Source organism: Zingiber officinale, chromosome 5B (genome assembly GCF_018446385.1).
Source record: "Zingiber officinale cultivar Zhangliang chromosome 5B, Zo_v1.1, whole genome shotgun sequence".
In the NCBI taxonomy this organism is placed as follows: domain Eukaryota; kingdom Viridiplantae; phylum Streptophyta; class Magnoliopsida; order Zingiberales; family Zingiberaceae; genus Zingiber; species Zingiber officinale.
Window position 1 is genome coordinate 109,833,656 of NC_055995.1, and position 14,013 is coordinate 109,847,668.

General features: G+C 35.5%; 1 protein-coding gene across 1 annotated transcript in view; it reads right to left on the bottom strand.

Annotated features, from left to right (window-relative positions):
* Positions 1-12,418, bottom strand: part of LOC121985334 — a 64,326-nt gene extending 51,908 nt beyond the window's left edge. The window contains exons 1-6 of the mRNA XM_042538713.1: positions 12,022-12,418; positions 11,393-11,502; positions 7,678-7,843; positions 7,485-7,585; positions 7,298-7,370; positions 7,051-7,186 (exon numbers count right to left, since the gene is read on the bottom strand). Of these exons, the coding sequence (XP_042394647.1) occupies positions 7,051-7,186; positions 7,298-7,370; positions 7,485-7,585; positions 7,678-7,843; positions 11,393-11,502; positions 12,022-12,154 (719 nt within the window). The 5' untranslated portion in view covers positions 12,155-12,418. The remainder of the gene's footprint in view (positions 1-7,050; positions 7,187-7,297; positions 7,371-7,484; positions 7,586-7,677; positions 7,844-11,392; positions 11,503-12,021) is intronic.
* Between the last annotated feature and the right edge of the window lie 1,595 nt (positions 12,419-14,013).

Sequence of the window (14,013 nt, forward strand, 5' to 3'; positions counted from 1 at the left end):
GGTAATAGTTGGCAGGTTAACTAAATCAGCCCACTTCTTAGCTATCAGGATATCCTACTCCATGGAACAGCTAGCTCAGTTATATCTCAAGGAGATCGTCAGACTACATGGAGTCCCACGGACCATTATATCAGATAGAGATAGTAGGTTCACCTCTCACTTCTGGGAGTGTGTACAGACAACATTGGGCACTAAGTTAAAGTTCAGCACAGCTTTCCATCCTCAGACAGATGGTCAGACGGAGCGAGTAAATCAGGTACTCGAAGACATGCTCCGAGCATGTGCCCTAGACTTCAAAGGAAGTTGGTGCAAATATCTGAGTTTAGCAGAATTTGCATACAACAACAGCTATCAGGCCACTATCGATATGGCACCTTACGAGGCTCTCTACGGGCGGAGGTGTAGATCTCCAATCTGCTGGTATGAGAGTGGTGAACAGAAAGAACTAGAACTTCAGACAGATCTAGCAGCTATACAGCAGATCCGCCAGAGGATAGAGACAGCTCAGAGCCGCCAGAAAAGCTATGTTGATACACGGCGCAGACCCTTAGAGTTTTCAGTTGGGGATTCAGTATTCCTCAGAGTGGCTCCCATGAAGGGAGTAATGCGTTTTGAGAAGAAAGGCAAACTAAGTCCCAGATGTGTGGGACCATACCTTATCACTAGAAGAGTTGGCAAGGTAGCATATGAGTTAGAGCTACCACAGGAGATGTCAGCCATCCATAATGTATTTCATGTCTACGTCTGAAGAAGATATCCAGACGCCACCGGTGATTGAGCCCCACGGTCATGAAGACCTCAGCTATGACAGTCGGCCTATTCAGATAATAGACCGAGCAGTTAAGAAATTGCGGAACAAGGAGGTACCATTAGTAAAAGTTATTTGGCAAAATCACACCACAGAAGAGGCAACGTGGGAGACAGAAGCTAGTATGAGACAGAAGTACCCAGAGTTATTCTAAATTCGAGGACGAACTTTTTATAAGGTATGGGGGATTGTAACGCCCGAAAATTCTCAAAATTATTTTAGAAATATTCTATGATTTTTCTAAAATTTTAGGATATTTTTACAGAATTTTTAGGGTAGCAAAAGTAGAAAAAATAAATAGAATTGTAAAACAGCCTACACGGGAATTGAACCCGAGACCTATTGGGTCCTACGACTTATGGTGGACTCTAGTAACCAAGTGAACCCAGCAGGACCGTGCTGAAAGGAAAGGGGACCAATAATATTTGTGTAAGTTGGGCCGAAATTTCCACTTAATATAAATAGGAGACTTAAGTGGGGATTGATTAACTTTTGTAGTTAAATCCTTTCCCTCAAACCCTCACCGCCGAACCCTCTTCTCTCCCTCATCCTCTCGGCGCCCAAGCCCGAACCCTCTTCTCTCCCTCATCCTCTCGGCGCCCAAGCCGAGGAAGACTAGGGTTCCGTTCCAAGGGTTCCAAGAACACTTTCCGGCGACGACTCCGGCACGAGAACGCTCCTCTCCGCGAGAAGAGCACGTTAGAGCGAGAGAACCGTCGAGAAGACCGTCTCCACCGGAAAACTAGCGACTAGATTCGTAAGAAAACTAGCGCAGGAGGTAAGAAACCCCTCACCTGCAGTATAAGTAGCTTTCGTGTGATTGCATGTTTTAGTTTAGTAGTTTATGAATTTTTGGCGCATAGGGTGTGCAACAGCGCACGCCAAGTGCTCAATAGTATGTTCAGCACCATTAAAATACGACTTAGGCATTTTAATAGTTAGCTAAATGCGATAGAAGCATTTAATTAGCGTATGCAGTTTCTCTACAGCTTATATGGGACTACGGTCCAATGGGTGGGCTCCCACAGTCGCCTCTAGGTTCAGACAACCTAGCTCTAGGTTCAGATAACCTAGAAATAGCCAAATAAGAAGAATTTAGCTATAACCAGTATTTTATTTTAGCAGTGGCACTGTACTGGATTAGATATCCATTGGGTTGGGCTCCCACAGTCGTCCCTAGGTTTAGATAACCTAGTAAACCCTATTAAATTCGGAATAGCAAGTACAGTTGTCGGGCCCAAACAGCAGCATGATTATGTATTTTAATCTATCTATGATAAATAGTTTTCAAAACTCACAAATCAGTTGTGTATACAGTTTAAACTCAGTTCCAGCTTAGTTTTAGTTTTAGCTCAGTTCACGCTTCAGCTTAGTTTTCATCATTGATACATGTGATAGTTCCATGATCAGTTTTTGGTTTCCATGTTGTATGATACCATGCCATGCTCTCACCTGTTCAGCGAATCTTTCAAATAGCATGTTTTCAAATCATAAATTGCATCGTATGCATGTTTTGTGAGGTAGATGGTTTCTTACTAAGCGAAAGCTTACAGATACTCTTTCCTTATACTGCAGATAAAGGTAAAGGAAAGATGGACTAGCGGAGGCTGGAGGGCAATGCGATGAAGATGTGTGTGGGTGGAACCTAGAATAAAGACCTTGGAAGAACTAGAATATTCAAGAACTTAGTGTTTCTTATTATGTTACTCTTTGCCTATTTAGTTATCGAAATGCATGAAATTATAGAAAATCTGCTTAGCTTGTTAGCAACCATGTTTAGAATGTTAGTTGTTGTTATTAGAGTGTTTTCCAGTTATTTTAGAACTTGTGTATGTGAGTTTGGCACGAAACAGTGCTGAAATCAGAGGTTGTTGCGAAATCAGAAACCCCAATCGATCAGTGGATCGATTGGGGGCCCTCAATCGATCAGTGGATCGATTGAGAGCCTGGTTCCGCGAACAGTAAGCTTCTGGATCGATCAGCCGATCGATCCAGCCGCATTCTGTCGCGAACAGTAAGCTCCTGGATCGATCAGTCGATCGATCCAGTCGCATTCTGTCGCGAACAGAGAGTTTGGGGATCGATCGTTCGATCGATCGGGGAAATCGCTCCCGCGAACAGAGAGCTATGGAATCGATCCATTCGAGCTATGGAATCGATCAATGGATCGATTGGCCAGTCTGGATCGATCAGCCGATCGATCCAGAATATTAACCCGAGCACAGTAGCCATCTGAATCGATCCATGGATCGATTCAACAGCTTGCAATCGATTGAGTTCAATCTGGATCGATTGGGAAGCTGGGTTTCGACCAAGAGACCTTATAGTTCAGCTCCTTGACCATAGGGGATGCAGGATATGTCATGTATACCTTAGATTGCATCCCTTAGCACATGTAGAATAAAGAAATGGTATTAGTTTAGCAAAATTTTAAATTAATCCAGTTTTCCGCACCTAGACTTAGTGATGGTCATGGAGATAGCTTAGCACAGCATAATGTGACGGTTCGGCCTTACAGCCTAGCCAGTAGAAGGCGGGTCGTTACATTAATAGTGCAAAAGTATATCCACATGGTAAAGGTCAATTTTTGTACATAATGAACCTTAAACAATTTTTAACATTTTAATACTTGATAAATACTAGACCCTAGGATCAAATATGAAAACAACACATGACTTTCCAATGTCAAGTTGTCTCATGCTTTTAGTTAGCTCTTATATTAGAATTATGGTGTCATTTTCTTGGTAAAACATGATTTTACTTTCATTATCCTGGTAAAACATGAATTTACTTATTTATCAAAGTCTATCATGTTTGAACCTTTAAATTGCTCCTAAAATAACTTGCCTCATGAAAAGAAGATATGCATATATGGTCAAGATATTGTCCTCTGTAGATTTATTCCAGTGTAAGATATTAAATAATAAAAGTTTGTTCCTATTGATAGTTTACAAGGAATTAATCCCCCACACACACACTACCTCTATATATATAGATGTTGTATTAATGATATTACACAAAGACCCCAATAATACATAATTATGTCTTTGTCAAAACCCTAATAGTTTGAATACTAACAATTTAGTCAGCAAATGTACTAACTAATCGTTAAAACTGACAAAGGAGGTGACATTCTTATTAGAATGTATTTTTTCTATGATGAAATTACATGAAATTGTAATGAGAATCTGTAAATAATTTATCCTATCATGAAATTCAGATGAGTTTGCACATTGCTAAGGTCATATATTCTCCCTCTGCATTTGACATTGCTGCTACAATTTATTTTTTAACTTTTTTAAGAAATAAGATTATGTTCTAAGAGAATGCAATTATATGATGTAAGTTGTCTATCTATAGGGAGTATGTCTAGTCTACATCAGCAAAATCAATAATAGAACAAAATCCCTTTCCCTAAAACATTCTTGAGGTATCATAAAATTCTTAAGGATGCTAACTAATGACCATAGGATGGGCTCTCCAAAAACCATAATTATGAAACTCAAACCAGATTGATCATAAAAAATCAAACCTGGGTCTCAGTTTGATTCGATTTTGTGACTTGATCAGAAGTGTGTCAGTGAAAAGTTGGTTTGACTGACTAGTTTTATCAAACCAATAAAACCGGTCGATTTAAAACAATCGGCCAAGATTTTTCAACACTTGAAAAATTAAAATCAGATTAACCACTTACCCTAACCCTTAAGCAATTCTTCTCTCACCGTGCGCACCGAGCTTAGTCTTGATTCTCAAACTTTTTTTCTCCTTCTCGTCTTACTTTCTCCCATCTTTAGTTTTTGCTAACACTATCATGTCACACAGGAGAACATCATCAAACTGTCCTACTCAACTTGAGAGGTGAGGCGTCGAGCTTTTACACGAAGTCAAACTCAGGGATAATGCAGCCTATTGTTGGCATAAGGAAGATCTTCAATTGTCAGCTAACATGTTTTCAAAGCCCTGACTCAGAGGCAAGGTTTCACCACTCATATTGATCTCTGATGAGCTTCTGCTATCAGAAAGAGCTAACCCTGATGAAACTATTCTTCTTCCATTTTTACGCTTTGTTCTTTGTTTCTCAGGAAAGAATATACCAAGTCACAACTTAAATTAAGTAAGCAAATTTTATATGTTGCACGGCTTTAACCCTAGATTAAATTTTGACCTCCTAGCAAGCTTGGTGATAGCAAGAACTGAATTTATCTTAGGTGATGATAAAATGTAACAAAATTTGTTTGTGTTGCTGCCCATTGTTTAGTTGTTCATATAACTAAATTAAGGTCTTTCGGTCCTTTATTTTTTTTCTCATTCATAGGATTATAGGTATTACAAAAATTAGCATCTAGCTAATTGTGAGATTAGTGTTTACTATCACATTAATAAGCTATGCTAGAAGTTGCAATGTTTTGATATTTAAGATGTTATGATAGGTATAATTTTAAATTTATTCATTCTTATTTCTTGTTAATATAAATTTTTTACTGATAAAAATTAGATGTATATGTATATTAGTTAATTTTTATATACCTGATATTTAATTATTAGCTAGTTTGACCATGCCAATTCCCGATTCAATATGCAATCGACTAATTAGCCCATTGATTCATCCACTGAAGCAGTGATCAGAAGTGTTTCAGGGTTCCTCTTTGAAAACTATGCCAAGAGTTAGCTGATCACACTCATTATAAATGTACTGTGAAATACTTTAATTCCACACTAACATTTTGTATTATCAAGGTCGAATAGAGGTTCTCGTCTGGTACTAGCTTAGCACTAGGGTCCATCAAAGTATCCACCAGTCTAGCCCTCAAGATACCAACCTCCTCGAGTATATCCAAAACATACTTCCACTGAGAGAGATAGATACCTTCTCCAAACGAGACGGCTTTATACCAAGTAAATACCTAAAATCACCCAAGTTCATAGTCTAGGAATGTTGTAAAGATAACCATTCAACTGTGATTTCAATGGAGCCATCACCCATAACGATGATATCATTATTATAAGGATTTGTTTTCCTAATGGAGACAAGCAAATACCAAGTAATTTGACACACTCTTGATTATGCTATACTGAAGAAGGTGGAGAAAGGTTGAGCTAAGCTTCTCAAAATAAGCATTCGAAGGTTCTTTTAAGCTATACAATGATTTTCAGCTTGTATAACAGTCTAGTCTCCTCTTGAGCAACAAACCACAGCTTTCTCTGTCTAACTTCCTCTAATTGATCGTCGTAAAGAAATGCATTTTTGATGTAAAATTGAAGTGACCCATGGTAAGTAGCCGACAAAGAAAGGAATAACCAGACCAAAGTAATTTTTGCAACTGAAGAAAAGGTATTGAGGTACATAAATTTGAATAATCTGAGTCTACCCTTTTGCCACCAATGAAGCTTTGAGGCGGTTAACGGTACCAGTAAGAGAACACTTAATTCTAAAGAACCATTGCCCACAGTAAATTTCCAATGAGGAGAAACAAGCGCCTAAATGCCATTGGAGTGAAGGGCATCTATCTCATCCCGCATAGCGTGTCTCCGTCTAGAATCTAAAAGACCCTCTAAGTCATTTCTAGGAACAAGTTCCAAAATAAGACAAAAAAAAAAGCATAATATTTGGGTGATAATGAAGCATAGGATACAAAACGATCCTATATGCATAGATCCTCATAACCCTAGTTAGCCCTCCACCCCACCACCACCATCTCTACATATAGATGTATTAATGATATATTGCACAAACACCCCCATATAATACATAATTACATGTGATGGCCATGACACCTATATAGCATGTTGACTGCACCTACACGTACCTAACGTCATTATTCAATTTAGTACAGTTTCACCATTTTCAGAATGGCATTAAGACAATCATAGAGATGAGTTTACATGCAGGAAATTAACTAAGGCAAATCTGTTATAATCAACCAACCATAAAAGAAAAAGATGATCAAATCAACCTGCCAATGGAATGCAATGGATGCATCATCAAAAAAAAAAAAAAGGAGATAACACAGTGATATATTCAGGTATCCATGATTTAGATTAACTGTGGAATCATATTTGAAATGCCTTCAGATAACTAAATACTGAAACAATACATATTCAACCAATTCTGCATAGTTCCTATCTTATATTTAAACTCGCATTCTGTTGACATATGTCCTCATGAGGTACATAATCTTATCAGCTTCCACATTTTGTACCTCAAGTGAAAGGAAATAAGTAATTGTATTGAGAGGACTTACATTCCAATCATATTAGGCCTATCAGTTGAGACATCCCAAGCCAAAAGTGTGCCCTTTCTATCACCAACGAATATCCATTCCAAGGTTGGATGAAAAGCAAAAGCACTTGCACCCAAGAGCTTAATTGTATTATCCACTGAGCCAAAAACAGTAAATGTCAGCACATGTTAGGAAGGCGAGTAAAGGATAGTTCAAATACAATTTAATAAGAATGATGAAAAGGATATAAGCAATGATATAATGATACGTTGCAGGGTATAGTGGACAGCATATGTCTGAATGTTATAGGCCCGAATCAAGCCATCAGCATAAGCCACATACTACAGAGGGATAAGAGAGAAAAAAATTAGACACCAGACAAAAGCACAAAAGGCACACTGAATGAAATAGTGTATAAATTCAAAAGAATGCTTAATTGTACTTAAGCATATTACCAAAGCAGGAAGTCGTGGATGACAAGCAAGGTTGACAATAGGCTTTTTAAGATCTGTTTTTATTTTTGTTGGAGGTCTACCTCCCTCAACTGTGCCAACCACTTCATATTGCCAAGAACATTACATGTCATTTAGTATACATAATAAAAGATAAAAGGCCGCAACAAAATGATAATGGAAAAATAAATAAAACCTGTCACACTCATCCGTTTGTGAAAACCAAAAAATACAACAGGCTGTAGAGGTGTCAATGCAAAGTTGACTTCTGCATCCACTGAAATACGCTCTGATCTCTTCTCAGGTGAGTGTAACACAAGAGTCTGCTCAGTGTCAAAATCACATGACCGGATTGTACAATCCTGCATTCACAAAAGGTAAAAGATATATAACAGAATGATCAGATTATTTATAGCATCTAGCTAAAAAAAATATAAACTAAGAACATGTTCAACCAGTTATGAAGTTGAAGAATATACATACATCAGGAGCGTTAGTTAAATGTTGAAAGCATATTCAAGAGTGTACAAATACATGTATATAGGTCTTTAGATATCTATTCAGATCTGATACTACATCAGACATGAATAGACCATAAAACCTCACATGAATAAGAAACTAACAAAGGTAAGTTTATCAAAGAGCAACAAGTACTTGGATTAGGCAAACAAATTGAGCTAAAACACAACTTCATTTTCAACAACAGTCAACATATATACATGAAGTAGTAGTGAGAGCAAGGTTCAAAATCTCGAGTCGTGTTGAAGTTTCGATTTTTAACTAGAACGATACTATTTTAGTATCGTGCCAATATTTCAATACATGGTGGTAATAATAGATTGGAGTTCAATAAAAAAGGAAATGAAGCATAAGGAGGCATTGTCAACGTCAAGCATGGTTTTAATTAAATCTGGTAACATGTTGGACGAAATGGTCGAAACATATCTCTCTAGTAAATTATTGAAATTCAATACCACTCAACACAAACAATGTCTCCTTCCATTACTTCATCTCCTTCTTCCTTCAACCCCGTGCATTGGAGCATTGACATGATATTAGACCAATATCTTTCTAATCAAAAACTAAAACTACAGCACAACTCGAGATTTTGAACCTACGTGCCAAGTGGTATCGAGTTTCGGTGATTTACTAGAACAATTTGGCTTGGCACGGTACAAGATTTCAAATCATGAGTGAGAGAAGTGTCAACTAAAAAACTCTGAGAAAAGTTTATTGAAAACTAAAATACATATAATTGAATTTCCACACAAATCACACAAGAAAAAAACAAAAATTGAGCATCATCAATAATAAACTAATGAAAAATAATTTAATAAAAAATCAAATATCATATTGCATTGGTGTCCTTTTCATGATTGGATAAACTATATACCTAGAGTTAAACAAGATTCCCTCATAGTAACAATGATAATTTAATTCTAATTTTTGGAAATTAAATGATGAAAAATTGGCAATCAGCAACAGCAACTAGTACAAATAGAAGAGTTTGTGCAATCCAAAGAAAAGTAAACTTTTAGAGAGAAAAAAGGTACTAACAAATTTCATAATACACCTGATACAAGCAAAGTTATTTTCTACCGCTTCAGGCCATTTTGAAATACATGTGCAAAGACTCAAAAGGAAATGTTAACGTGCATCACTCATGACTCCCAAAGTACAGCAAAGTGGAATAAAACAAGTTATTTTGTGTAAAAAAAGAATAAAACAAATCGCATGTGCATTAATTTATTGAGAGTGTATTATTAGTTGGATACTTTTTTCTCTCTGTTTTGTCATCAAAATCAAACCCTTAATATGCATCCACAAATATGGGGAAAAGATAAGTCATTTGATTCTGATAAATGCCTTTTTGGATATAAATATTTTAACAACCAAAATTTACTGCCCATGCATTGGACAAGTTGAGCAACAACTAAAACCTTGATTTAGGTCATGTTTCCTATGAGGGAGGGAAATGGCTAACTATAGAACTGTTGTAGGAAACAAAAATTATAAAGACTAGAGAAATGTTTCCCTAGTGTTTGTTCCCTGGAGGGAAGGAAAATAAAAGCACTTAAATTCTCATAATTTCCTAGGAAGGAAGGAAAGAGAAAAGGAAACTTTTAATATTGATTTGTTAAAAACATTAAAAAAAAAAAAAAAGGCAGCCCGGTGCACGAAGCTCCCGCCATGCGGGGTCCCGGGGAAGGATTCATTGTACGCAGTCTTACCCTGCTTTTTGCTTCCAGGATTCGAACTCGTGACCTTTTTATGTTTTTTTTAAAACATTAAAAAAACACAAATAATAAATATACTTGAAAAAAAATATGGTTTTTACTAACTAGTTTTAATGGGCATCTGTGCCTTTAAAAGTAGAGTTTTGCCCGATTTGAATGGAAACCAAATTGACTTGTGCTGGAGAAATAATTCCCTAGTTATTTCCTTCACTCCATTTCTGCCCAAGGAAACAAAGTGAAAAAGCAGTTGGAGAATTATCTTCCCACCAGTGTTTCCTTCCTTAGGTGATTCCAACCAAGGAAACAGACTTAAGCAATAGAAATTATTCCATACCCCACCAATCAAGCCTTATCCCACTACAGAAGACTGTATAAAAAAACAAACATTTGACTACATAAATATTAAAGCATGTTATTTATAACAGAATATGCATCTTAACCATCACCAATTAGCACAGAATTAGCTTTTGAAAATTTGGCAAATGATGCTATTAGAGTTTAGTTTTGTTCTTTGCAAGATCTAGGTAAGTTGGATCTAATTGCCAGTATATTTTTAAATTGTCAATGTCTTGTTTTATCAACCATTTGAGAAAATAAACTATGATGTTCACAATTTTATATTGCATGTACTTATTAAGGGCATGTTTACTTGGGCAGAAGAGGAAAAGGTGGAGGGGAAGGAGGGAAGGGAAGTGAAAAGGCACCTTTCCTTTGTTAACTACTTAACTTTAAAGGAAGAGCTGAGAGAAGAGTTAGATGGGAAGAGTTAGATGGGAAGAGGACCCACTTCCCTCTCTTTCCTCCAAAAATTGATCCTCCCAGATCCCAAATCTGTTTGTTAAAGAAAATCATCGCCTCAATCTACTTTTTCTCTTTTCCTTCTATCATTCCTTTTTTGACAGGTAAACAACATGATGGCACACTTTCTTCTCTCCCTTCCCAGCAGGGTTCCTGTCTCTTTCCTCTTCATCCTCCAAAGTAAACATTGCCTTAAAATCCTGGTGAACTTTGTGGGCTTTCGTGTTTACTGAAATGTTAGGACTGTCTAGCAAAAGAAAGCATCTTTTTGTGTGGTCCAAGATATCACTAGTAGCCTGCAAGCAATTTCACAAAAATTGGCTGAGGATGTTAATGGTGACTAAATCTAGGATATCTTGCTCCTTCTGTCATTATTTCATTTAAAAAAAAAAATAGTATTTCTTCATTTTTATTACATGCATCAACAGTATATCCCCATCCCAATCATCTGCCCTTATGTCATGCCTCTCTTAATAGATGCCCCCCAATTTATCCGGGAAGCATTTGACCAATTCTTGAAATACTTTGGTTTCATGTCTTAACTAAGAGCCATCAAATAATATTGACAGCCTGTGCAAAAAATGACCCTTTTGTGGGTTTACATCATGGTATGAATAATTTTGGTAAAAAAGATCTGACCCTTATCCAATCATCATAAAATTACAAGATAGTATTAGAGAGAACTAGGAGGAGATCAACACTGACTAGAACAAGCAAATCCAGCTCAACCACGTGAAAGTCAATTGAAGTCTCAATCAAAAATGCAACAGTTCCTCATGACTATGTTTATATTTGTAGAAAAAAAAAAGAAATTCCATACTCGCCAACACATAGAAAGTTCAGGAAGACATTGACTGTGACACTAAATAGACTAACCTCAAGGATGGAAATTAGAGCATGTCCACTGGTAGGACTATATGACATGCGAACAACAGGAGAACCAATATCAATTGAAGAAATCTTGCTTCCTGTAAGAGCATCAAATTCTAAAGAAAAGAAAAGTGAATCAGTACATGAGGATCAAAGCAGAAGAAATAGCTATAGCACACTTGTCTAGAGAGATATACATAGAACAAAGTACATAAAAATCAATGATTCTTCAACTATTTGAAGTAGAACCAGCTCAGAAACAGCGCATCTACTCAAAGTTACATCTTTGAGATTTAAAGTGTACGCTCTCTATCTTGAAAACGAAGTTTTTGAATCAAATTTATTAGAAGTTTTAGACATTGATCAGAAATCACAAATTAACCATTTGACAATTTGGCCGTCCTTGCCTTGTCCGTACACAAGCTTAGCTAATTCTAAATTGAGAGGCAGATCCGCATACTCTATTGTACGTGTTACCATCCAAATTGCAATGATAATGAACATTAAGTTTGCCACGTATATGCACTCCATAAATCCTAACGCCTTGCATCGAACACACCTAAAGCGAACTCACCAAAAAAGAAAAAAAAATGGCAAGTTTTCCACATCAAAAGCAAGAAACGATCAGTTAGTACCAATGATGTAGGTACCAACGGCGACGGCGATGAGGGCTTGGGACGGATGGAAGACTGCGGCGTGGGGCTGAAGGGGCTTGAGGCCGTGACCAACGTGGCGCAGGTCCAGATGATGCACCGTCTCCCACTCCATTCCTGTATTCAGACACTAAGTATCTCTCTCCAGCCTTCTTCTCCGCACCTTCGCCTCCTCTTCCTCCTCCAGCAGATCTACAAGACCCCTCACGGTGTTTATTTGAGAATCGAGGCAGCGAGGAGGGTCAGATCTACCATGAGACCACAAGGATCGAAGAAATTGATGTGAGATCTCGCAGTCGCCGGTAGAGGAAGAGCTCCTGTGACATCAGAAATGGAGACGGAGGAAAAAGGGTGGAAAGTGCAATTTTCATATAGACGCTCGCTTATTCATTAATCTCAACAACCTCTGTTGAAGATAAGTGGCCAACTTCTCAAAGTGTCGTCTCAAGTCAGACACGGGCACGATCAGTCACGGTCGGACCGGAGCGAGACGAAATAAAAATTTAAAATAAAAAATTTTAAAAAAAAATAGATTGATAGACATTTTTTAGAAAAAATATTCAATATTAAACAAATCTTAAATATTATTAAATATTGACTCATCTATAATAAATTAAATTAAATTTAAAAAATTAAATGTATAATGAATTAGATATTTAATTTTTATTAATTAATATTTTATATTTTAATAATAAATAAAGAATAATTATAGTCACCATTAACATTAATATATTTTGTTTATTTAAAACATTTATATTTATATTTACTATTGAGTAGATTTAGCCTACCGTCATATATTTTAATCATCTCTAAATTAACATAATTTTTATATATGAGAATTTTTCCCTCTAGGTGAGATGTTTTTTTCTTTGCTTCATCGATTTTATTTCGATTTCTTATGTGGTTCGATAAATTTTGATGTTGGGTCAATTGATATCAGTATTGCAGTCGGGTGATTTAATTTTGATAGTAGTTAATTCTATTATTCATTATCCTCAAACTTTAATTACTTCTTTATCCACCACTCATTTTTATAAACAATGTGCATTGGTATAAAGAAAAACCAACACAATTTCTAAATAGATTTAATTGAACTTTTGCATTTTTATTTATAAGAAAATTATTATCTTTTTTAATCAAACAAAGAGCAAATTGGCTATCTTCCTTATTAGTTCAGCTCAAAACTCAAGCAATTTCAATATCAACTAATCTCACATCTTTGAGTTTATTTTTTATTCATTTAGTTTATAATTTTAAATTACACATATTCAATTATTTTTTTATAAATTTATACACATTAGGATCATATTCATAAAATAATTTATTACCAATTTAGTCACTCGTCATCCATTAAAAAAATTATTTAGTTTAGTTATCATTTATTAAATAAATTTTTTTTATTTTATTTAATCATCAACCATCAAATAAAATATTTTATATTTAATTTTTCCTTCATTCATCAAAAATAATACCATCATCAATTTAGTTCCTCTAATTACATATTAGTCCTTTATCATATTTTCTCTCTCAAATAATTTATCATATTATTTTATTTTATAATTATCATTACTTGTCCATATTTAAATTAATTTGACTAGAAAAAATATTGTACCTACCACTAAATATAGGTGAGATTTATATTTTATGAATGTGAGATATTAACAAACTATATTTGTGTGAATAATAAACTTAATAATTATAAGGGTGGTGCATTTCGTGTAAATTATTTTGTATAATCTTAGTTATGTGATTACCAAATAATCACGTAACTAAGATTATAGGGAATAAAATATAATCTAATATTATTTGATTTAATCTTAGATAATACAATCAAAACTTATTTATTTAAATATTTTAATGTATAATCTAATATAAATTTAATGTATTATCCTTGGTTCAATACTCCCCTTAATTATTTCTCAAAATATTTTGATTAATCCTCATTTAGAATGTGGGCCATTATTTTCATTGCAA